A 24462-nucleotide genomic window follows, 5' to 3' on the forward strand; every position below is an offset into this window, starting at 1 on the left:
ATCTGCTTGACTGGAACTTAAGTTATTCAACTTTGTAATACTTGCAATAATACACTTTCAACACCAGATGGTGTATTGAGTCCCTCAAAGAAGCTTGTTGAATAGTTAACAACTCCGGCTGTACTACTCAGTGTTGTTGACGAGATCAACAACTTTTCATCATTCATCCACTTGACCTAATCTGAACGACTTCAAGTACCAACGAAAAAAAAGCGGCAAGCCTGGTACAGCCAGGAACTGAAATGACCCGACACCGAGAACCACATAAACAACAGAGGTTTTCATTAAACATTACATAGCGCCCACTTCAGGTATTTACTTCCTATTCCCCCCGTTTGCATATCGTCATGTAAATGTTAATCCTCATTTTAAGCCTCGAGCGGGAGGTATCTCATTCCAGGATTCAGCCTCCTCCCTAAAAGGATAAATTGAAAATAGATTGCTTATAGTGTGTACATCTAAAAGCAAAAATGTTGACTTTTTTTCTTAAGCAACATCTTTTTTTTCCAACTCTAGTAACATAAATTGAAGACGTTTGATTCCCTGAGTCAAAACACTGCCAGCTCCCACATGTCCCCAAGGCAGAATAGTCAAACCCATCCAACCAACGCCCAGTGAGATTTCTCTCATCAGAAAGTGTCTGCTACTCGTGTGTGAAATTCAAATGAACACAGTATTTGTTCAGCCATAACATTATGACCACCTGTCTAAACTTGAGCTACCTGAGCTAATCAGCCTGAAGGTCTCTTGTCCTGGATGTTCACAGCAGGAGCCGATACTACAACTGGATTTTCTGTTATTGATTTAACCTCAAGGTTGAACCCTGGGTTTTCCGTACTGCGACGCTCATTCACTTCTTACCAGGATAAATCAACCCAGCAACCGGCTGTGGATATGGTTATGATATAGATAAGATCAGTGAGTAACAGCTCCGCCTCCTGACCAATCAGATCTCTTGATGTGCCCATTCTTAAATAATCTCGATTGGTGCTCAAGTTCAGCGCTGAGCTACAGCGGAGAGGAGATGAGAAAGAGTATTTACAACACTCTTTTTGACATATTAAAATAAAGCCTGAGGCTTTGAAGGATGTTTTTGTTCTTCTTCTTGACTTGTCCCAAGCATGTTTATCTCCACGAGGGTTGATCTGGAATAATGAGGTTAATGATCACACCTGACAGAACTGCAGAAACAGGAATTTATGAAAGCAGAACTACTCGTGCCGTTGCAGTGATGAAGTAATATTCCAACACAAAACAATCTCACACAGAGGAAACTCGGCTGGAAAACAACTGGATGGAATCTAAACTAAAAGAAGAGGAAGTTCAACCCGACACGTTTCTGCTGTAATAAAGTGAAACTGAGTGATCACAGTGCCATCCGTTTATATATTGTCCGATTTATTGATATCATATAATCTCACCAAGTCACGCATTAATAAGACAGGAATGTTCTGGCTTTGGATGCAGGAACAGTGTTGCTTTTAGCCTGATGGGAGTTTCATTGTTTTAAAGACCCTGTCAGATTCTCTACAATCATCTGTTTCCATCACATCAGTATTGTGAATAAACAATCTCTTCAACAGAGAGAGAGAGAGAGAGAGAGAGAGAGAGAGAGAGAGAGAGAGAGAGAGAGAAAGCTTCATAGTCTGTATCCTAAATTAATTTAGTGCAACAACTATTCTGATAGGCAAACTGCACATAACCTAAAAAAAACCTTTATTTCCAAGAAATGCATTTCTGTTATTGTATTATTACAATATTGACTGGAGTTCTTACACTTTGAATAATTTTTTTATGCTTCTCCTTTAGAATGGCTTTATTACATTTAAAATAACTAAAATAAAAAAATAATAATTATTATCATTGGTTGTAACAAGTGGTCATAATGTTATGGCTTATCCATGTATCAGCAGTGTGTTTGTGAATCCATCTCTTACTGGTGGCGATCCACTAAATCCAGCTCTGGAGTGACTGAGCATCGACACACATCGCAGCAATTGATCGAGGTCTTAAAAACCGTCGCCGTGCGATGACAACATGATGTTCCAATTGGTTTATGATGGAGGCTGACCACCAAGGAATCACGCAAACCAATCACTGCTATCGGTCCCAAAAGGTGCACGAGTACCACCTGCCCCACGGGGACACCAAAAAGTGCTCATTCAGAGAGGAAATCAATACGTGGTGTCACGGCGCGCCTCGTCCTGAATGCACTCCATCATACCGCTCGTGTACTTACCAGCGCCGCTCGCTGATATATGAAGTCGCCCGAGAGCGCCTTGATTTCCCCCCGGCTTCATCTCACTCTGCAATCAATACGATGTGGAGCTGAGAAACAACAGAATAAAGGATGTAGCCGCCGACCCAGAGAAGTTTGCCCGCAACTGATTCACGGCTGAACAAATCGTTGGGATAAAATGAAGCGTAGAGAAACGCGCAGCAGCAGCAGCTGTCAGAGGGGAAGGCCTGGCAGCATGGGAATCAACTCTGATCCATGAATGTCACAGCTGCCGCACATGTGTGCAGATCTAAAGGTGAATACAGGAGATTTAATCAACATATGGTCAATGTTTATAGCTGCATAAGTTAAGGTTATACTTGCTTACTTTTCATTTGTCCGAGAAATCGATTTGCATGTTATCCTCTGTGTAAGAAAAGCAAATTACCTAGAAAGATTAGTCATTCCACTCTTATATCAGTCAAATCTTTAAAAATGTCATCTCTTTTCTTCAGGGTCACAGTTTGTGACTGAGGAACATTTTTATGGAAAGGGACACAAACAGTATTTCTGCAGGGAACCTATTTAATTCATGATATTTCACCGAGAGATCTCTTTGACCTTGTACAGAAAAAAAATAAAAAATAAATCCCAAATAAGTAAACAGGTGACCATGGAAAGGAAAAACACTCTGTTTCAGCAGGATAGAACTGGGTTTCTTGTGGTAGTGGTTGGGATTAAAGTAGAGCTGTCAAACAGACCCATGGGCAAAACTGGATCATATTGCAACTGTTATAAAACAAAGTTTCTAATTTGGATAATTTGTTTTAGTGAGTTTAGCATTCATTCATTCCTTTGTTATGGACAATGTTTTTTCCCTACCCCTTTGTATGTCCTGACTAATTTGAAGATGAAAACTATTAAAATCATTGTATGTATACACACTAATGGGTATAAACCCAACAAGAGGTTGCAGCAACGTGTTGCTGGCAGAATTACATCATCAGCAAATGATACCGACAGTGAATTGATGAAAATACACTGAAATGCAACAAGCTTCTGTGGGACAAAAGTGCATTAAATGTGACTCTTTTCATAAAGTACTTACATTCATTTCTGGACTATAAGCCAGATTTTTACAGGTTAATGAGCTTCATGCCGCCAATACATGAAGTGATGCGTTCAAGTGCATCACGTAACTCCGACCTTCCTTTTTTTTCCTTTCTTTCATTCTTTTTAAATTTGGTGGGTGCCGCTTATATTCAGGTGAGCTCAATAGTCCGGAAATCACGGTACATTTCTCTTCACAAAAACATCAGCCGCCATGCTCATACACTCGCTGGAGAATACGAACATGTACATACATACTCTAAGATCAGCGGCCGCTTTACCTGTTCATACACTTCTTTATGCAAATAGTAAATCACATGGCAGCACCTTAAAGGTCCCAAATGGTGCAAAATTCAGTTTTTAATGGTTTTCTAACAGTATTTTGTGTCTCCTTAGCCTATGAATGAAGTGCAGAAAGTCCGTCATCTCCCTCGCTTGCTTGCCACCTTTTAGCAAATTAGTGCTCATACATAATACACAATAGTGGTTATTTCTATAGAAATAACCACTTCCTCTCAAATCATCTCAAACATCTTCATGACAAAGAGTTCACTCTACAACCACAAAACATAACAAGCCCATTTTGGGCGGAGTGGATGAGGAGATTCACATTATGGATGTTCAGCCAACAAAACTGCAGCAAAATCTGCAAAGCTGCCAGAATCTCTGAGGACAGTTTCCAGCATCTTGTTGAATCTCTGCCAACAATAAGGAAAACAGTTCTGATGGTTCAAATGAGTCCAAACGTCTAGCGGGGTAGTCCTAATGTTATGGTCAGTATATGTGTCTATATATATATTTACACATTCACAATGTTTTTTTACCACATTTATGTGATTGTCAGCATTCAGTTATTAGTCAATTACTAGCTAATATTTTGTGACACTAAAATGACTGTTTGCCCTGCGTTGAAATACAAATACACAATGAGTCTCTGTTCTCGATTCATATGCATTAGATGTAGATTTTTGCGTTATAACTTATTCAGTCATCTCTGTTATTTTTCACCATAATAGACACATTAAGTCCTATGTGAACATTGGCCTTTCAAACAGCGTTTTGGTGAAGTTATCCTGACTGAAAAATGGCCTCACTCTGAGTCTCTGCTCAAATTGCATCCCGATTCTCCCACAGTTTGAATATTAGAACAAACGTTAAGCAGAAAGTACGCATGAACACAGACATCACGACATAAAATTTATGAAATAGGAATTTATAGCACGGATCATCAGTCCGAAGCGTAGAAAGACGAATGTGTGTGAAGCACATGTGACTCTGGGCAGCTTTAAGTCCCGAGCCTGGAAATCAGAGTACACTCCATTACCTCCAAGACCCCTGAAGAAAATCCTCTGTGGATATTTGGCAGCGGCGGCGGCACTTTGCGGAGGTGTTTTATGAGGCCGAAAGCGTCTAGACCACAGCTCGCCTCCATCTTCAGCATTCATTCGAACACATGTTCTTTCCATCGAGACCCAAATTAAGTTATCCCGACTGAGCAGCTGCGTGCCAACGTTTCAGCGCAGACAAAGAAACTACACCTTCTGTTGACTCTTGAGCGAGCAAAGATTATGTAATATTCCTCCAACACACAGGTAATAGACTTTTAGCCAAGGATTGATAGCTTTCACTTTATGAACTTCAATATGTGAAAATAACTCACTGTTGCATGTGCAAAACTGACCGATTTTTATTTTCAAGGCACTTTCCAGGCAGTAAATGCAGCTTAAAGTTCTCCACAGGTGTCTGCACTTTCTGGTATATTTAAGTTTTGGGGTCCTAAAGTCAATTTTAACCCTTCAGTGTCTTCAATTTGTAATCAATGTTCATCAAAAGATGGTTTATTGTTGCATCTACCCTGTGGTTGTCCATAAATGTATCTGATCTGGGGAAAGCTTTTGGGCAAATTTCTACTTGGACAGCTCACAGTTAATAATTAACTAGTAGACGTGGATGATATGGATCATGGATGATACAGTAAGACTGCATCATCCACTGTAAGGGAGCAAAAGAAAGGCACCACCATTTCTAGAATAAGAATAGGAATAAGAATAAGAATAAGAATAAGAATAAGAATAATTTTTTTTAAATCTTATTTGTAATGCACTTTTCATTAAAAACAATCTCAAAGCTACAAGCACACAGTAAAAAAATAAAAAAAACAATTAAAAATGTGTCTTTTTGCCACAATGAGATCAAATTGATCTGTAGGTACGAGTCTGAAACATCTGATCGAAAGAAAAAGTAAGGTTTTAAATTATATTCCTATTTCAGAAAGAAACTATATGAAGGATATCAGAGAGATTTCACTTGTATTATCCCTCCTGAATGGAATTTAATCTAGAAAATGTTGGGAGGAGATGCTTCGAAATAAAAAACAGAGAACATCATGATAAGATCATTTCATGTCTCTTATTGGGTTTTTTTGTGCCGCTGTAACGAGATAAAACTTGAAGATTTTACCAGAAGTGTAAATACTGTATGTAATTGCAGACTGACAGAATGAAAGTGAAAATGATTTTCTCCGCTCCTCCTAATCTCCATGTCTCTGATACAAATATCCAACAGATGAGCCTGTAGTTGTCCTGGGCAGCTTCAAGGTGTGAACATGACTCACTGTGAGTGTGAGTGTGCCGTTCCCGAGGAGAGATTTGTTCTCAGAAACACTCCCCTGACTGAAGTGAGGTTCAAAAAGACATATTCTATAGTCCGCTATAGGATGTGTTTGTGTACAAACAGCAGAGCGAAGAAGAAGTAAACATCCACTCATCGTGGAGTTACACAACCTCGCCGATTGGCTCGGCGCTCGGCCTGAGGTAATGGAGTGATGTCACGTTGTGTTTCACATTATGGGAAGGTCTGGAAGGGTGCAGATCGCCAGCGAATGACAGCCGCCTGGACTCCTCCGCCAGCGCAGACACAGCCGCGCTGTCGCGTTTTCTTTGGGAGCCTTCGCCATGACTTCAGCGCCTCGTGGACGGAGTTAAAAATAGAGCGGGTGAGAGCTGAGGGGTCACTGGCCGAGCTCCCCTCATTACCCCGGCCTGCTAAAGTCATCGCAGAAAAGAGCCGCTGAACCCACACCGGACGACTGAACCGCGGCGTCCACGGATTCTGGTCCATCTTTCAGGCCACGTCTTAGAAAATCACTAATTGAACTCATATGCAGGATTTTTAACCAGCAGGAGGAAACCACAGTTACACAGAGAAAAACCCAGGCAGGCCCGGGAAGAACATGCAAACACGACATGACACCGAAAAACACATGGAGCAAAGGCCCTTCTCACAGAGGAGATCACTCAGCGCTTCAGCGCCAGAAGAAAACAAGGTGAAGCAGCTGTTAGTTTTTAAACTCTGGAACAAACTCACTTAAGGCATTAAAGAAATATATATATTTGCTCATGTTTCCTATAAATAATGAATTTTATTGCTTTTATTCCCAATATATTAACACAACTTCTCTTTTTATTTCTTCTCATTCTTCTGCATTTCTTACCTGCCATTGTGTTTGTTTTGTTTCACCGTATTTCAGTTCTTTGTTTTGACTGTAGAGATCTTCAGATGAGTTTCACGATCAGTTGTCAACTCCGCTCTACATCCTTTAAAAAAAAGTTTTTATATTATCTATAATAGCCATGATAGGGTCAGTTTCAATCCTACTTCCTACATGCTACTTATTCCATATTAATCAAACACAACAGTTGGACCGATTGGAAAATGAACACATGTTGTTTTAACTTCCACATACCAGTAAAACACATGCGTACTGATCATGAAATCTTTTATGACTAATTAGATATTATTGTAAGAGTGCAGCGCTCAGTGATGTTTAAACTGTTTCATATCAATCCAGTGAGAAATCAGAAACCGTTTTAAGTGATAAATAGTAGAAATACGCCACATTTTATAATTGCCAATAGTTTTGATTGAGTGGACACATCGTACATTAAAGCATCCACGTGTTTCCATGTGTAAGTGCTCCATAAAGGGTTAACGTGGCACATATTAGGAAGTCCAGTATTTAACTCAAAGTTACCTTCTCCGGCGTGAAGAAAAGCAGGGGTGAGTTTGGAGTAATTTGCTCAAAATTCCTCTCTGAATGTGTGATAGTTGGCAGACTTTGAAATAAATGTGTGTTTTACCCCAGCTATGGGAAAAAATGGCCTTGATTGCCCCCCACCCCCACCAACGTCCAACAAAAACACCCCGGCTATTTCCATTCAACTGTTAATTCTGCAGTTTTATTATTCTGTAGCTCTCTAAAATGCCCACGTTGCCATGAAGCTGCCTGATTCTTTTTGGTCTTCTCTCTTATTTATGACTTTTGGCTCTTGTAAAGTCGGGCCCGGCCTGTGAATTGTGCTGCTTCAGTTCAGAGTCCCTCTCTGCTGGTAACTTCCCAGAAACCTGCCGTTCATTCAGCCGGGATCCAGAGCACAGTCGTTAATTTAGCTGGGCAGCGCCGGTGTCCGATCACGCCTCAGCATTATTGCTTTTGCTCCCGACTACAGTGGGAATTTTCACAATAATGTTGCTTTTAGTGGTTGTTCGAAGAGCGTCTGCACTTTGGGTTTTGTTCCAGACTGAGAGAGCAGCTGACCAATGAACCAATGAGTAAACGCTTCACTACATGAATAAATCACTAAAAGAATGTGTTTGGTGTCGGAGCGCCCTCTGTTTTGTCTTCATTGTTTTCCCTCGCCGGGCTCGGCAAATGAAAAATTCAAAGCTCCTTCAGTGCCGTCTTACAAATCAAAACCAGAATTGTGTTGTTGGTTTATTTTATTATTTTTTTGACGTTCTCCGTCTTTTTCCTCCCTCCTTCAGTTCACCCCTCCAAGAAGAACCGCCAGACGTGCGTGAGGAAGAGCCTCATCTGCGCCTTCGCCATGGCGTTCATCATCAGCGTCATGCTCATCGCCGCCAATCAGATGCTGAGGAACGGCATGGAGTAGCGGCGCCCGCGGGGAGCGAGCCAGCCTGCATGTGCATGCCCAGTGGGCGAGGCCGAACTGACTCCAGGAACTCAAAGTAATCATCAACTGTTTTTAAAAATGTTTTTTTTTTGTTGTTTTTTTGCGAGGGGGGGGTGGGGTGTCAATAAAACCATGAAGCCAGCATGAGGAGTCATGCAGGACTCCTCGCCAACCCCACCTTTACTCTGACAGGGACACTAAAGGGCTGACATCACACATCACACTGTCGTCTCTGTTTCCCCTGATGCAATAACAAAGAAGAAGAAAAAGACACGGCGAGTGCAGGAGTGGAGAGCTGCTCACTTCGACACGTCCAGGATGGATCCAAAAAAAACAAAAAAAAAACGTAACGAAGGGGGAAGAGGACGGTTCCTGTCTTATTGATGAAATCGTCCCACCGCTCCCGGAGAGACCCGTCGCCTCCTCGTCTGTGGGCCGGTGTGAGGTGCAGGCATCACCTCGACACACTCAAACAACCAGGGGTGAAACTTTCAGGCTTTCATGCTGCTGCGATCGACACAAACACTCTGGGAAACGTGGAGCGACGGGGACTCCTCCTCCCGGACCCTGTTGGGTGAACACTGTGGAGATTGTGAAGGAAAAGTTTCTGTGTCCCTTTAAAAAAAGAAACTCCCTCCTCTAGTGATCTCACACTGTGTGATATCCACACTGAGACAGAAGATTCTTCTGTTCTTTGTGGTGGAAACGCTCCCCAACGAGAAATGTTTGTTCCCTTGTGAAGTGCGCCGCGTTTGTGAGCAGAATGCATTTGTGGGATGAGCAGCAGCGCTTGTGGGTTTATACCCAGAAGTGACCGTTTGTGATGAAGGCAGAATGGCAGGTATTCAATGTTTGTTGTGTTAAAATGAAAGAATATAAGATCAAAATGAGAATCAATATAGTAGGGTTTGTTTTTTTTAACTGTAAACTTTTTTTTTTTGTAAAAATAAATGTAATGACAAAAGAAGAAAATTGCAGTTGTACTACTGTGAGTTTATAGTTAATCATATAAGAGATGTATTATGTATTGTGAGTTGTAGCTTTTATCACTAGTCGGTGACTTTTTTTTTATCCGTCCCTGTGTTGATATTGACAAGAGAGAATACGTAGGCTAGACTCGGGCAACTGGTGGCCCCAACATTTATTTTCAGTTGTGAAAGTCTTAATAAATTTAATTTAACCACATTTAATTCATATCAACTGTAATCACTCCTCCAAAACTGTTTTACTAAAATGTATTTCAGCGTGAAAAGTATCCAATGTATGTACGATGATTTTCTAAATCTACAGCGAAGACGTTCAGTCAGGATTAACTAAGACTTTATTCCCACATGGAGACATTCAGTGAACTCAGCAGGTCCACGTTGCTCAGATATGAAAAGCGTGTCGTCTTTTATTTCTCTTTACACCCGGTGATGGCAGACCAACGTTTTTAGCGATGGCAGCGAAGTTTAGAGTATCTTTTTATGACTTGCTCATCCCACAAATGCTTTTTCCTTAACATTGTGGCGTCATGTAAAGCGTCCCCTAAGAGTTTCCAGCAGTATAAGATTTGTTACAGTTCAGAAATCACCCACCAAACACCAACTTCCCTCCTTTTAACGGTTATGTCATATTATACATTATCCTGCAGCGGCGTTTCATCATCACAGGAGATGTGATGTGCAGATTTTTTTATTTCATCTTTTTCTGTCGGACTTTCTGATTTTCCAAAGTGGTTTTTGAACAGGTGAGAAGAGAAGAGAGAGAGAGAAAGAGAAAAACTACTCCTGAATTATACCTTCTGATCTGAATACAGCTTATCTCACAGCAGTGAAGCCATCAGGCTTCATGACGGGCTTCAACCTGTTGTTTCATAAAATTCATCTTTCATCATTGTGAGCTGAAACCAAACATGACATAATCATCAAGCCTTTCAGTGCTTGGATCGTTTCTGCTCTCGAACTCAGTGATAGCTGGAAAATACACAATGAGCAGCCAGATATTAGAAGTGAAACGGCGAAAACAGAATTTTTTACTGAAATGGAGTTTGAAATTGGATTTTCTACTTTGACATTTTGCATCAAGCCTGAAAATCTAATAATTTACATCTGAAATCTGCCTTTATGTTTTCCCTCTTGGAATACAAAGTCTATCTTATTGCACCTGACATTCAGTCACCAAGAAAGAAAAAGTAATTTCGTTAATTTTTTATCGGAAAACTTCACTGAACAATATAAATCAATATGAGAGACTCTTGTATGACTTTTGAAGCTTTAAAAACAAATTTATGCTGTTCTGGAGGTTTCCATCTGGACTGTGTGTCTTCATCAATGTCTTTTAAACCATGAGAATATTGTAAAATTCAGAAGGAAAAGTTGTAATTCTTCTTAAATTAACGGGCAACCCTGCGGCCACTAAAACTTTTAAAGGGGTAATATTATGCAAAATTCCCTTTCGAATGTTTTTCCAACCATAATAATTGTCCCCATACCTGGACTGATGCCCCAGAAGTGAAGAACGTCTGTCCTCTCTCTCCCTGGCTTGTTTAAATAATTAAAAAGTGTGTTGCTCCAACGAGCCAATCAGAACTCAAATCCTTCATAGTGTCATCAGGGGTTTAGCCAATCCCAATCAAGATAGGCCCTCCCTTTGACTCCTCCCACAATTAGGCAGCTCTGCTCTGGCACATGGCACCACGAGAGGAAGTACTTCCTCCTCTTCCCAAGATGGGCATGTGTGGGCGGGGCCAGTCCAGCTCACACAGACACAGCAGATTCTGATGATCCAACATTCAAATGGATGAAAATCAAGGAAAAGCTGGATTTTGGGACAATTATCCAGACTCGTGTTAAAGTGTTGATAAACTGGATAATAGGACCCTTTTGATAAAAACTAAAAGCTAAAATTCTACTTTTTCTCAGTTCTTAAGTAAAATAACTGGAGTTTTATCATTTGCACACACTTGATTAGTTTTCAAATTGAGTTTGTAATTCAATAAGTGAAATGCTTTAATAACTTCCGTCCATAAAATCGTAATCTATCCATGTTTAATCGATCCCAACAGCAGCTTAAGTTTGTTTAGTTTAATTCAATCATGCAAGACTGTTATAGTTTACTGCTTCTCTCTCTGGTCAATGTCGGCGAGTTTTTGTAGATTTGTTGTGTGTCGCGCTCGCCCATCAATAATTGAACACACTTACCATTGATTTAAGATTGTTTTTGCTGGCTTTAGGTTCATATAATATTCCATTGCTTTCTATATTCCCCAGTTTAACCTGCAGCTCCTCAGCTGAAGCACCGACACACCGGGTGTAGAGTTACACACGCTTCATACGCTGGTGTCGGTTTGGCTGCTCGATGATGTGCAAAGTGATAGCAAATATAAAACAAATCACACGAATGTGAGAATGTGTGGCTTAGACGTGGGAAAACTCTGACTTCGGAGAGGGACGGAAAGTCATTCCTTCACTAAAAGTGGAAAAGTTGAAGTCACTCAACATAAGAGAGACGGTGCATTTACATAAGAAATAGCTTTTCATGATGATGCACTTTGCATTAAAACGTTAAAACATAAATCAGAACTTCAAACTCCAAATTCCCACCTCAAGGGGGTGGGGCTTGTAGAATTTTCACTCAGCTTTTGGAAACATAACTGAATTCTGAGTTTTAAAGGACAATTGGAACTCACTGTTATCTGAGTTGAAATTCAAAATTCCCACCTTAAAATGTTTTTTCTAGGTTTCAGCACAAACTATTCCTCGTTCCTAGAACAGCTGGAATGTACTATTGTCATATTCAAAACTCCAAAGTGGTCATTTCCCAAGTGGTAACTTCTTTTTTTGTTCCCACCTCCATAGTTCATATATTTTAATTTCAAAATGTCAGGACTTCAAACTCAAAATTCCCACTTCAAGGGGGCGGGGCTTGTGGAATGTTTACTCAGCTCTGGGAACAAATCTGAAATCTGAAACAAGTGGAACTTACTACTATTATCATGTTATCATAACACATAAGTCAGAATTAGAAAGTGGTAGTTTCCCAAGTGGTACCTTCTTTATTTTTCTTTTTTTTCTGTTCCCATCTCTATGAGCTCAAAATATAGTTCATATTTTGGGAATTTTCAGAATTTCAAACTCAAAATTCCCTCTTCAAGTGAGCGGGACTTCACTCAGCTTTGGAAACAAAACTGAATTCTGAGTTTCCCAGGACAACTGGAACCTTTAGCTGGTGTCACACTCCTTAATCAACAGTGACTTTTCCAACTGGTAACTGAAAGCATGAAATGTCGGTCTAATTTCAACAATAACGGGGTGTGTTAACTTTGCTGTGGCACAGATTGAGTGAAGGAACCACCTGTATGTGTCTGAACTTTGCTCTGAACTTCTGCACTGAACAATCGATTCATATTATCAAGTGCATGCGACCAAGTCGGTGTCTCTGTAAATACTGTAACCACTGTCCAGTGTCTGTTGACGTCCACGGTGTGTGTGTGTGTGTGTGTGTGTGTGTGTGTGTGTGTGTGTGTGTGTGTGTGTGTGTGTGTGTGTGTGTGTGTGTGTGTGTGTGTGTGTGTGTGTGTGTGTGTGTGTGTGTGTGTGTGTGTGTGTGCTCTCTGCTCACTGGGGTCCAGAGGTGCAGGGAGGGATGCAGCTCACTTCAAGGAGAGGCGGCTGCTTCATTACAAACATGGCAGACGCAGGCAGCCGAGGCCCTTTCTGCTTCCTCTCCACCCTCTGCCAAAGCCATAGAACTCTGCAGAGGTGAACCACACAATATACATCTTCTTTTTTCTTTTTTTTTTTCCCTGTTCAAGGAAACACAAGATCAAACGGGCATTTTTTGGGGGGCTGGTGGGGGGCAGAAATGTGTGTATCATGTTGGGCCAGATTGTGTCCTGTTATTGTTTTGGGGCTTTTGTCTTTCTTTTAGACTGTACCTGTCATCCATTCCAATGAAATGTCAGATTGTAGGTTTGTGCAACAGTGCCATCTCGAGGAGAAGGAGGCTAAAACATGGCCATGCTGTTCCATCACGTGTGTTTCTCTCTTTGGACACTATGGGGATGTGTTGTCGGAATTATATTTACAACGTCTGATAAATGTTGCTATTAAATGTTGAATTTTTATGTGAAATGTATTGGTTGACTCTGCTCTACCGACACTGCAGGTAGAGCAGCACTTAGTATGCGAACACATATTTAAGCAGTATATTTATAGACGATGAATTTCTTGCCCGTGGCAGAAAATAAAACCAAATTTTGAACCTGTGAAAGGTTTCGCTCACAGATGAGTTAACAACTTTACATTGTGGGGACTGAATAAACAGCATTTCTGTAGGAACAGTCTTAAAAACCTTGTAGGTCACACTGGGTTTTTATTTTTTATTTTAATTTTTTAATCTTGAGATGGTAAAAAATAAATAAAATCACACTAATTGAAATATTTTTTTTTTTATTTTAACCAATCAATCTTGCAGTATTGGTGGCGTTTTTCCACCAGATATCCAGCTGATCACTGCTGCCATGTCGTGATTCCCTTGAAAAGTCCTTTCTTTGTTATTTGATGTGTTTTCTGGGATTCGAGTTAAATCCACTTTCTTTACAGTATCCGTGTAGTTCCACGGCTCCTCCCCCCTGCAGACTGCTTGCATGTCTCCATCACTGTAGAAGTTTGCTTTTCGGAGAAGAAGCGCACAGTGTCTCTTCAGTAGCATGTTGGTCGGATCCCACATTCCCCTTTCTGTTTTGTAACTTTGTACATAGCTATAAGACGGCGTATCTACTAGACAAGCACATATTATACATACTTTGCACGTGCAATATTTAAACATGTAGGCTAGAGAATGACTTTCAGTTGTATTATTTATTAGAGGCTTAATAATTATGAAAGTGTAAATATAAACCCCCTGTACAAAAGTGAAATGATTAAAACCTGTTGCAATAAAATAGTGGGTTTTTTTTTTTCTTTTTTTAAAGGGTGTCGGATGTTTTATTTCACTCATCACTTCATGAACAGAGTACACCACTCAGGTGTTGAAGGCTCTGGGGATCGATTGCCTAACTACCACCCATGAGTGTCCTTGAGCACTGCTGCTCGTGGATGGACCCAGCACCTTGCATGGCAGCCGCCTCCACTGGTGTGTGAATGTGTGTGAATGGGTGAATGTGATTAACAATTACAAAGTACTTTGGGGACCGCTCAAGCTGTATCAGTGAAATCCCTTTACATGTAGTCAGTGTAGCTTCTAAAATTGTAGTTTTGCAAACATTAATCTGCTTAACATGTAAATTTAGTTGAACACTCATGATTTTTATCATCACAACTGTAAAACATCCATAACCAAGCTGCTTGCTCTATTCTGCCAACTGGGAACACACACACACACACACACACACACACACACACTGCCCCCCTTCTCCACTCTCAGCCAATCACAGGCCAACTTGCTCAAACGGTGCGTTCAGGTAACACAAAAGAAAATGAACCAACAAACATCATCATTGAATCATTGCAACAAAAACACAACTGCAGAGAGGTTACACTATTTTCCTTAGTAGAAAGATTAATTGGCAGGAAGTGACGTTTCATTTTAGCCACCTCAGTTGAAATCTGTCGAAGTAAGATTCTTATTTTCTGACCCGACACGGGGCCTCATCTATAAAACCTTGCTGATATGTGAAGACATTAAATGTATGAGCTGAATATGGCTTCATTTCTCCACCTCACCATCTGCGTTGCCAGTTTCCTCCGTCTCCAAAATGTGCATGCGCAAGGTTCTAAGTTGGCGTAGCAGTACGCACATTCTCCCACAAAGTTTATTTCTTTAGATCACAGACTTTGTATCTTTCAGGACCCGTTTAGTGCGTCAGCAACCTTTATAAATGAAGAGGAAGATCTTGTGCAATCCGTCTTTTGTGATCATCAAGTGTGTGGTCTCTTGATCGGTGGAGATTTAAAAAATCCTGTAGTGTGTGCCAGGCTTTAGGGAGGCTGCAGGATGGAGGAGCTTGGACACTTTGTTCTTCAATTAGAGTATTGATCATTTACACCAATATACAACCATATAAGTCAAAAGCACGTGGAGACAACAAAAAAACCATGAAGTTATATAGTGATGAACAACTCCCTCTTCTAAATCCTAAATCTGACTTTTACTTCAATTCTAGTTTATTGTCACATATAAACCACCAAACCTGTTTCCTCTATACAATGAAATTCTTTTCCTGCTGTTCACAGAGAATGACAGCAGCAAAATGGCACGTAAAAGAAAACAGTGCAGAATCGGTCAATAACTTTCTACAATACACAAACAGAAAGCAGTGCAAGAATAGGTGAAGAAATGTTTATATACAAATAGAAAAACAAGAGTAAAAAGATGCCGCATGAATCGGGTGCAAGCAGTTGTGTGTCGAATGTTTTGTTTGAGGGAGAAGGAAGAAATATCTTCTCATCTATTATAGTTCCCTTTGCTTATTGAAGAAATGTTAAAGATGCAGTTTCCTGTTAAATACTGGGATTCATGATAGTGAATACCCGAACATATTGAAGCCTGTGAGGATTCCTGATATTTTGAGGTAGATTGTTACGACCCACGGAGGGAGGGAACATACTTAAGGACATGAGAGACAAGAGGTTGATTTTGTCACACATTCAGTTTATTTTAACCTTAATTTCACTGCCTTGACGGAGAACACAAATAATTCTTAACATCAGAAAAAAAACTGGATTTATGATTTCACAGCAGAATATATAAACACAACTGATAACATTTCTAATAAAGATAAACCACAGTTCAATGGCTGTAGCAACAATTACCAGCGCAGGATAATTAAATGTAAGATAAATGTTTAAAATATAATGAAATGCAACAATTTGAAGTGTCTAAAGCAGAGTCCCCTAATTCTGGGTCCCGAGGGCCCATGTCCTGCATGTTTCAGCTCTCTCCCAGCTTCAGGGCACCTCAATCTGATGATGATGTCATTGTCAAGCTTGTAAAAAAACAAGTAATGAGGCCCTTATTGCATTCAGGTGTGTTGCAACTGGGAGAAATCTAAATCATAGAGGACATCGGCCCTCGAGGCCCGGAATTGAGGAACCCTGGTCCAAAGTTTCTGTGTGAAAACACAATGTGTTAAATGTTACTTTTCCCGTTCTCTTAGGGGAAACTAGATTGTATGTGGAGTTTTGCTTTATTTTTGTAGCAAAGCACTCTCTGGTCCCCTAGAAAACGATACACAGACAACTTGTCCACAGACAACTTGTCCACAGACAACTCGTCCACAAAACTGCAACCCTGAACAACTCATCTATGTCATTCAGACATCTTGTCCACGACTAATTTTATCAGCCTCATTGATTTGAAGGATTGGATTTCAAAGTATATTTGACATATTTGGAAGGATTATTAAGTATATTTGACACAAATATCTACTTTTTTTATTTGTTCTTGTCTAATTTTTAACAAAAAACCCACTACCCATAAGGCCATATCGACTCTATGTTTGAATAACTTGGATGTTTGAAGAACTATGAGGTGGAAGATTATAATTGTGCAGCTTATACATTACAGATGCTGTATTAAGGTCGACAGTATCGTGTATTTTAACGTGTTTGATATGGCTGAGAGGAACAGAGGATTTGTTGGAGCATAATAATCAGCTTGATAAATGAGTCCAATGGCCTTCTGAAGTAAAAAAATTAAATCAATGTTTGTTTTAGAATTATTTTGCCATATTTCCACACTATAACTCAGATATGGAGAAATGAGGGAGTTATATAATAAGTTGAGTTTACATATATATACGTGTGTGTGTGTGTGTGTGTGTGTGTGTGTGTGTGTGTGTGTGTGTGTGTGTGTGTGTGTGTGTGTGTGTGTGTGTGTGTGTGTGTGTGTGTGTGTGTGTGTGTGTGTGTGTGTGTGTGTGTGTGTGTGTGTCTGTAGCAGATGGAGATTTTCCTTAATGCTTGGTGTGTGTTGACCCTTCTGTAACAAATCACCTCAGCGGACAATTTGTTTGTTTACATCCTCTTCGCGGTTTTCTGCAGGAGCCTCCGCTAAAGCGCCCCCTGGTGGGAGGCCAGGTATTACAGGACAAGGACGGAGGACAGTTAGATGATAAGGCGTCGTTAAAAGGCGTTGCCATGGTAACAGCTGTCTATCGGACGTCAGAAAGCCAGAAATAATTAGAAGTTTCTCACTTCTTTTCCAGACTTCGGACGGTCAAGACGTATTTTTGAGAGTTGCTTCAGCAAAACAAAGGATTTTTCAGAGAGTTCAACCACAACACATTCAGTAAGTACTGAGAGAAGTGGTTTACACTGAGCAGAAAATACATTCATGACACCCAAATGACTCAAGTGGCTCTTTCATCATTATTAGCTGATATATCTGTGATACCATGAATTCAACTGAGGAATGGGTCTAAAAACTAAAACCTATGAAACATTAATCTAGAAAACAAACAGAATATATTGTTGCCAGAATCTAATCTGCACTTGGATTTACAATCTTCTCCAGCAATCTAACTTATGTGTGAGCCGACATGAAGTAAGCTTCACGTTGGCTCAGATATTAAATATGTCTTCAGTTTTACATGACTCAGAAGATAAGACACTGGTCCCACTGGAATAAGCTCAGCTTGTTGTTTCTCTGTGTGACAGGGGTCAACACATCTTCCTGTTCCACACAGTCAGCATTTTACGACCAAACTAAGCAGGCTGCAGTGATGGATCCAGACGTCCACTTTGAATTTTCACTGGCGGCTCTGGTGAACCAACTGTTGGAAGCAGAAGACCCTCCAGCTCTATCCAGAGCTGTGCCAGTGGTTCTGTCCGACCACAGTCAGGCACAACATGATGGTGGGCGGATGAGCCCAGGAGCAGTTCCTCCGGTACTGCAGATGTTGAGTCCCGTGACGGCTGCTTCAAACAACTGGCAGGCTGCTCGGGACAATGAGGCAGGGACAATGAGGCAGGGACAGGTAAGATACCCAGCAAGAGGGAGGGACAGAAGTCCTCACCCTTTGACTTCAACACATTTAGAGAGCAGTCCTGAAAAAATGTGATGATAAACTGACAAATTACTGACAGTCACTTCTATAATGACACAGGCTTACTTCAAATATATCAGCATGAACATCCACTACTGAAGGATTTTGTTAGTCAGCTGACAGAAAAACAAAAGCACACTTAAATATTTAGTGATAAACATTCTAGTTGTCGTTCACACATATGAGGAACTCCATCTTTGAGTTTAAGATGTAAACATCACTGGACTTTATTTCCTCATTAGTCTTTTATTCCTGGTCATGATCTCATGGTTTTATTTAAATATCAAACGTTGATGTTTGAGTGCTGTTTGTCTTTGTATTGACGGACTGATGTGCCTCCTGCTTACTGACACTCACTTCTCCCTCAGCAGAACACACAGTATCAGTGGCCGGTTTATAACGGCTCCTCACCTGCAGACCTCCTCCTCCCTGCAGCTCCTGTCATCCCAGTAAGAAACTGAACTCTCCATGTTGCTCACTGACAGTTTGTTTCTTATAGTTAGTAACACTCACTTCTCCCTCAGCAGAACACACAGTATGAGTGGCCTGGCTATAACTGCCCCTCATCTGCAGGGATGAGGACTCCCCATGCTGTAGACCCAGTAAGATCATAGTGAACCACTCAGACTGTACAACCAGGTTGATACTTATCATACTATTACATGTGGACTTACTCTCTGTTGTTTGTCTCCAGTGGGACAATATACCAGTGATCAGAGTCACACAATATGTCACCAACAAAACACAGCCTGCTAAATCACTGTGAGTAAATCGACCCATGTAAATGCAGCTCTTTACTTCCTGTTTCTTCTCTTTCTCACCATTGAAAAGCCCGTGTCTTTTTGTCTGTGCAGGAATAGAGAGACTGAGCATGTCCTTCCTGCTGCTGCTCCTCAGACTAATGTCAACATTTCAAAGTAAGTTTGTTTTTACTGGGTTTGTCCTGAATGTCTTTCTCCTCGATAACAGGCTCTGGGTTTGAGATGAAGTGGATGAGGTTTCTGCTGATGCACCTGAATGCCGTCATGATCAGCATCTTTCATGAGACGATCATTTACCTAAACACCTTTGTTATTGATATTTTGATCCTTTCATATATTCCTTCATGTTGAAAGTGTTTATCTCCTGTCTCCACAGTGTTAGACGTTGTTCCTGTGCCCTCACACTTTGATTTTCTCATGCGTTCTTATAGAAGGAGACTGGATGAGGACCAGCAAGGCAAAGAGAAGCCGTACATCAGGAAGCCACCAAACGCTTTCATGATGTTCCTGAAGGAGCAGAGGTCCATCGGAACGGCTCGTCTCAACAGCGGAGGAAGTGCGGCGGTCAATAAAGTCCTGGGAAGGAAAGTGAGTGTCTCGTCTCCAATGTCACCACTCAGCAGTCAGTGGCAATGATAATCTGATGAGCATTATATGAACAAGCTGGCTTTCAGCTGAGCATCAGTGTGTGTGCTGACAGTGTGTTGTCCTTGGTCAACAGTGGAAGTCGTTGTCAGGAGACCAGAAGGACAAATATTTTGATCTGGCAAGAAGAGAAGCTCAGCTGCATGCTGAGAGATTCCCAGAGTGGTCCACCAGTCAGAACTATGTAAGTGAGCTCTGATTCTACAACATGTCATGATGAAAACTCATGAAAGAATCAGTCAATATTGAAAATGTCTTTAATTTACAGGGAAAGAGGAGAATGAGGATAAGAGCTCCTGCCACAGCTAAGGTAAGGTTTGATTGCTGAGTGTCACTTACATTAGATTGGGCGACAGGGTTTGGTTGGTAGAGCGGTCGTCTCTCAGTGGGAAGGTTGCTGGTTCAATTCTCATCTCTGCATGCCGGAGTCACTGAACCCCAAACTGCTTCCATTAGAGTGACAGTGCCTTGCATGGCTGCAGCCTCCGTGTGTGTGAACGGGTGAATGTGATGAACGATGTCACACGCAGCTGTAAGGAGCTATATAAGTGAAGTCTATTTATAATCTGGATCATAACTACAATTTCAACATAATGCCAATTTTAATGAAACTTTCTGGTGCAAAGTACAGTGAAGTGTATATAGAGCTTCATCACTCATGTTTTTACAAACTCACCCTGACAGCAAGGCAGCGAGCAGCAAGGCAGCGAGTGTTCATCCTGATCTCAGGTCTCAGTCTCGTCTTGTGTCCACTACTCTGAAGACATTTGTTTAAAAAAAACTAAACTGTTTTCTTTGAATTGTTTACAATTTGCTTTATGGTTTGGCCGGATTGGAGCCTCCTGCAGGCCGGTTTTGGCCCACAGGCTTTATGTTTGACACCTCAAATACATTATATTTCTAAAGAAGGGAAAATGTTGTGACAACATAGTGTTTTCTCTGAGATATTCAGTTTAAGGTTAGAGTTGTTTCAGATGATTCAACTACTTGGAAACAACTTGTAATATTCTAATTCATCCAAAATAAAGTACAACATGTTGCTTCACACACATATATGCATTTATATTTATGTTGTACCCTCTGCTTTAAATCCTCCAGATGTAACTGAACATCCCGACGAGCTGCCAGGACCAGTGATAGAGTCTCATCACTCATCAGCAAGAATCCAGACTTCATATCCAGACAGGATTGATTGTCTGGATATACATGTACTTATACATATACATATACACACACACACATATATACCTACATACACGTACATACATACATACTCAGACTCATATACATACATATTCATACACATACATATAAAACAGTTTCATAAAGCAACATAATTATTGTACACTACACAGTATTAATTTGATTCTGTCTGCAACAGACATGCATAAATAAAAAAACTATTAAAATGTACTGTTGGCCATGACTCTTTTTGAAACTATCTCAGGGACGTTTCTACCCTTTTTCCAAAATGAGTACTATATGAGATATGAGTACGGTACTTATAAATGTAAATGTCATGTGTATGATGGCTGCAATGTGATTGGTTAAAAGCTTTTATATGGAAATACACGTCTGGAAGCAGCGCAGCCGGGGGAGAAGCTGTGAGAGGAAGTTGCCAGGGTAAAGAAATCTGCCTGAGGCCTTCACATTCAATCCTGGAGGCGTCCGCAGCGTAAAATAAGAGTCGGTCACGCTGCTGCTTCAACCAATCAGATTTTGAGTTGGCGACTCAGGACCTGCCAGCAGGTAACCTCAGCGTTTTCATGCCCTCTGATTGGATCGTCAGTTTACTCTCTGGCGCTCGCTGACTCCATCGCTAACAAACTGCAAAACAAAAATATAGTTGTGTTGATTTAATAGGCGGTTTTATTAAGCGACAATGGCTGAAGGAGATAAACAGATTTGGTTGCAGATTTATTGTATAAACCATTTTCAAGAGGTCATTGAACGCACCGCAGCACTCCACGTGCAAGGAGGTCCAATTTACGCTCACTACAACGTCCATGGCAGGACTTTAGATTATATTATCTGCCATCTTTTTATTTTAAAGACCATGAAAAGCTGATGTTTGTCACCCTCCTCGACCCCCAGAAGTTTCAGCAATAGCAGCCGCTTTTCTATGGAGCTGCAGCAGAAGGAGAGTTTTGAACTTCAGATTTTATTTCATCTGTAAAGGTATTTATTCTGGCTACAGAAGTATCTATCTGTGATGCAACGGCTCTTTATACTGCATTTCTGCATGATAACTTGGTTTTTGTAGCCATAAAGTTATTGAGGGGTGGATTGACTCAGACCAGCACCAGTGAACTCTGAGGTCTGAAATATACCGCCGCCACTGCGTTTGGTTCCTCTGGGAGAAAATGTCTCATTTCACCCAGGTTGGATCCAAAGGTGACGCAACATCATTGGTCTTGGTGGGAGTAAAAGTTGTCCTCAGAGCACTCCTTCTTCTCTTTGAACAAACCTAACAGCAATCACTGCTTTAACAGCATCCAAACTGTAAACAGGCTGTACACATGATGCTGATGACACTACTGGCCTGTACTGTGACGGTAACGTGTTACTCTAATCCAAACCAGTAATCAGATTAAAGTTACTAATCAAAGTCACTGTGCGTTACTATTGTAGCGTCCTGCAGGACGAGTTTCTTGTCTGGAAAAACACTTTGTTATTCAACACAACAGGGATCGATTAAATAGCCAGAAGAGTGACGTGAGCTCAGCCTCCGCTCACATTGCACAATAAAACTGAAACTGACTGGAGACACTTTTGTAGTGTCTCCCTGAAGCTTTCATTAAACTATACCAAAATAAACATTTTATCTTATTTTTATTCTATTTACAAACCAGAGTCATTTTCAAAATGGCTTTTATCTCTTCGGTTTAAAAAAGAAAAAGTGCTTTAAAAAAGGCACCAATAAATACAATTGGGGGGGGGGGGGGGGGGGTAAATGACTGGAATTTCTGAAAGTGAAAATAACAATTTTAAAAAAGCCCAACTGCTTAGAAAAGAGATAAAATGGCTAAATGTCAGTTCATTCCTGTCACCATAAGACTCTATAACTCTTCCTTGGAAATGGTGTGTGCTATGTTTATGTTACTTTTGTCCCTTTTTATATTTGTTAAGCCTTGTATGGATTCATATTTAAAACTAGTTATTTAATTTGATCTGATATTCGATTTGATATTCTATTTTCTCTTAATTTATTCAGTGTGAAGCAATGCTTAGTGGAAATGTATTTATAGAGCTGTGTTCGCTCCAGGTAGATTGGATTTGGTCTTTCGGTCGTACAAATTGCACACCCCTCTAACTGGGGTCCAGCAGGAACTTCCTCCCCAGTACAAGTTGTAGTGACTCGCTGTGATGATCCATGTAAACATGGAGCAGCCGAATAAACACTTGTACAAGGTCACAGATACTGTGGCTCTGTGTGAATCACAGCCCTGCAGACGTTCAGTGTGGTTCTGCTTCATGTGACGTGTTTCTGTCTCAGTGGACACTTTTACACCACTAGAGGGCAGTATTACACACAGAGGAGTGGGGACTAGTACACGGCGGATTTTTCTATTTCTTCCTTCACTTTGTGAAGCGAATAATAATAAACTTTATTAATAAGGCGTTTTTCATATATTAAATGCAGATCCTATTGTTCCACAATGAACACATTTAGCACTTAAATCAGAATGGGAATCAGTAAGACCTTTTTTATGAACATATTCACATATATCCATATAACCACAAGAAATAATATAAATATTCAATAATAGAAATGACCACCAATTTCATCATATATACATACAGTATTTGCAAATCCAAGATATTGACAGTTATCCAGATTGTGGACGAAAGCAGATCAAATCGGAAAACAGCCAAACAGTACACAGTATGTTCCCGTTGACTGTCCCACCTCAATATACAAACTATATGATTATAAAAAGTTTAAAAGTGACTGTCCAAAATAAAAACCTATCAAACTCACAGGATTTCTTTTTCTGGGCTGCAAATACATTTAGTAAATTTTTCTTTAAGAATACTAATTCCCCACAACTACAATACAACAGAGGGGGAAGCAAAAGATTTAAGGTTTATTTGGATGGAGTGTATTCACTTTTTTTTTTTTTTATTGTTGAGTAGATATGAAGAAGATGTGGGCATAAATACTGCTACATGTCTAACCAGAAGATAGTACTAAGTTAATTAAAAGGGTTTACTTAGAAATTTAGGTATAAGGGAAAAAAATGCACCTGGTTTAATTATTGTATTCTTTTACAATGATTGAAATAATAGAATACTTTAACAGTTTGAGTTTGAGAATAATGCAGTTTTTGAACATTACAGCTCAGTCATTACAAATTATTCCCACATGTTTGGTTTCAGAGTGATTATTCAAATTCCACAAGCAAGTTTCTTTCCTCTGTTTCTACCTTGTTATTATCAGTTTACTTCAATTCAGTGTTAGAAGCACAGATTACAATATAGCCATTAGATTTAAAGTATTCATAAAAGCTATTAATGAATTATGAGCAATCTTAGCACCAAGAGGATAAAAGACTTTCTGGTTAGAAGATTGTGTGAAGAAGATAAACCGAGTGAGTCAGTTGTGTCTGATGTGACGGTTGACTGGGCCTCGGCCGTGATCTTCCCTCGGTGCAGGGAGGTGATGAGGCTTGTGGTTTAGGAGTCTGATCTGCATCCAGAGTGGTGTTAACATGCAGCCTCTGT

The 24462-nt window shown here is 40.4% G+C and overlaps 1 protein-coding gene across 1 annotated transcript in view; it reads left to right on the forward strand.

Moving 5' to 3' along the window:
* Nucleotides 1–8627, forward strand: part of LOC308106930 (calcium-binding protein 8-like) — a 93167-nt gene extending 84540 nt beyond the window's left edge. The window contains exon 6 of the mRNA XM_080458974.1: nucleotides 8153–8627. Within this exon, the coding sequence (XP_080315100.1) occupies nucleotides 8153–8280 (128 nt within the window). The 3' untranslated portion in view covers nucleotides 8281–8627. The remainder of the gene's footprint in view (nucleotides 1–8152) is intronic.
* Nucleotides 8628–24462: the final 15835 nt, after the last annotated feature.

This window comes from Lipophrys pholis (assembly GCF_963383615.2).
Source record: "Lipophrys pholis genome assembly, chromosome: 3".
NCBI lineage: Eukaryota > Metazoa > Chordata > Actinopteri > Blenniiformes > Blenniidae > Lipophrys > Lipophrys pholis.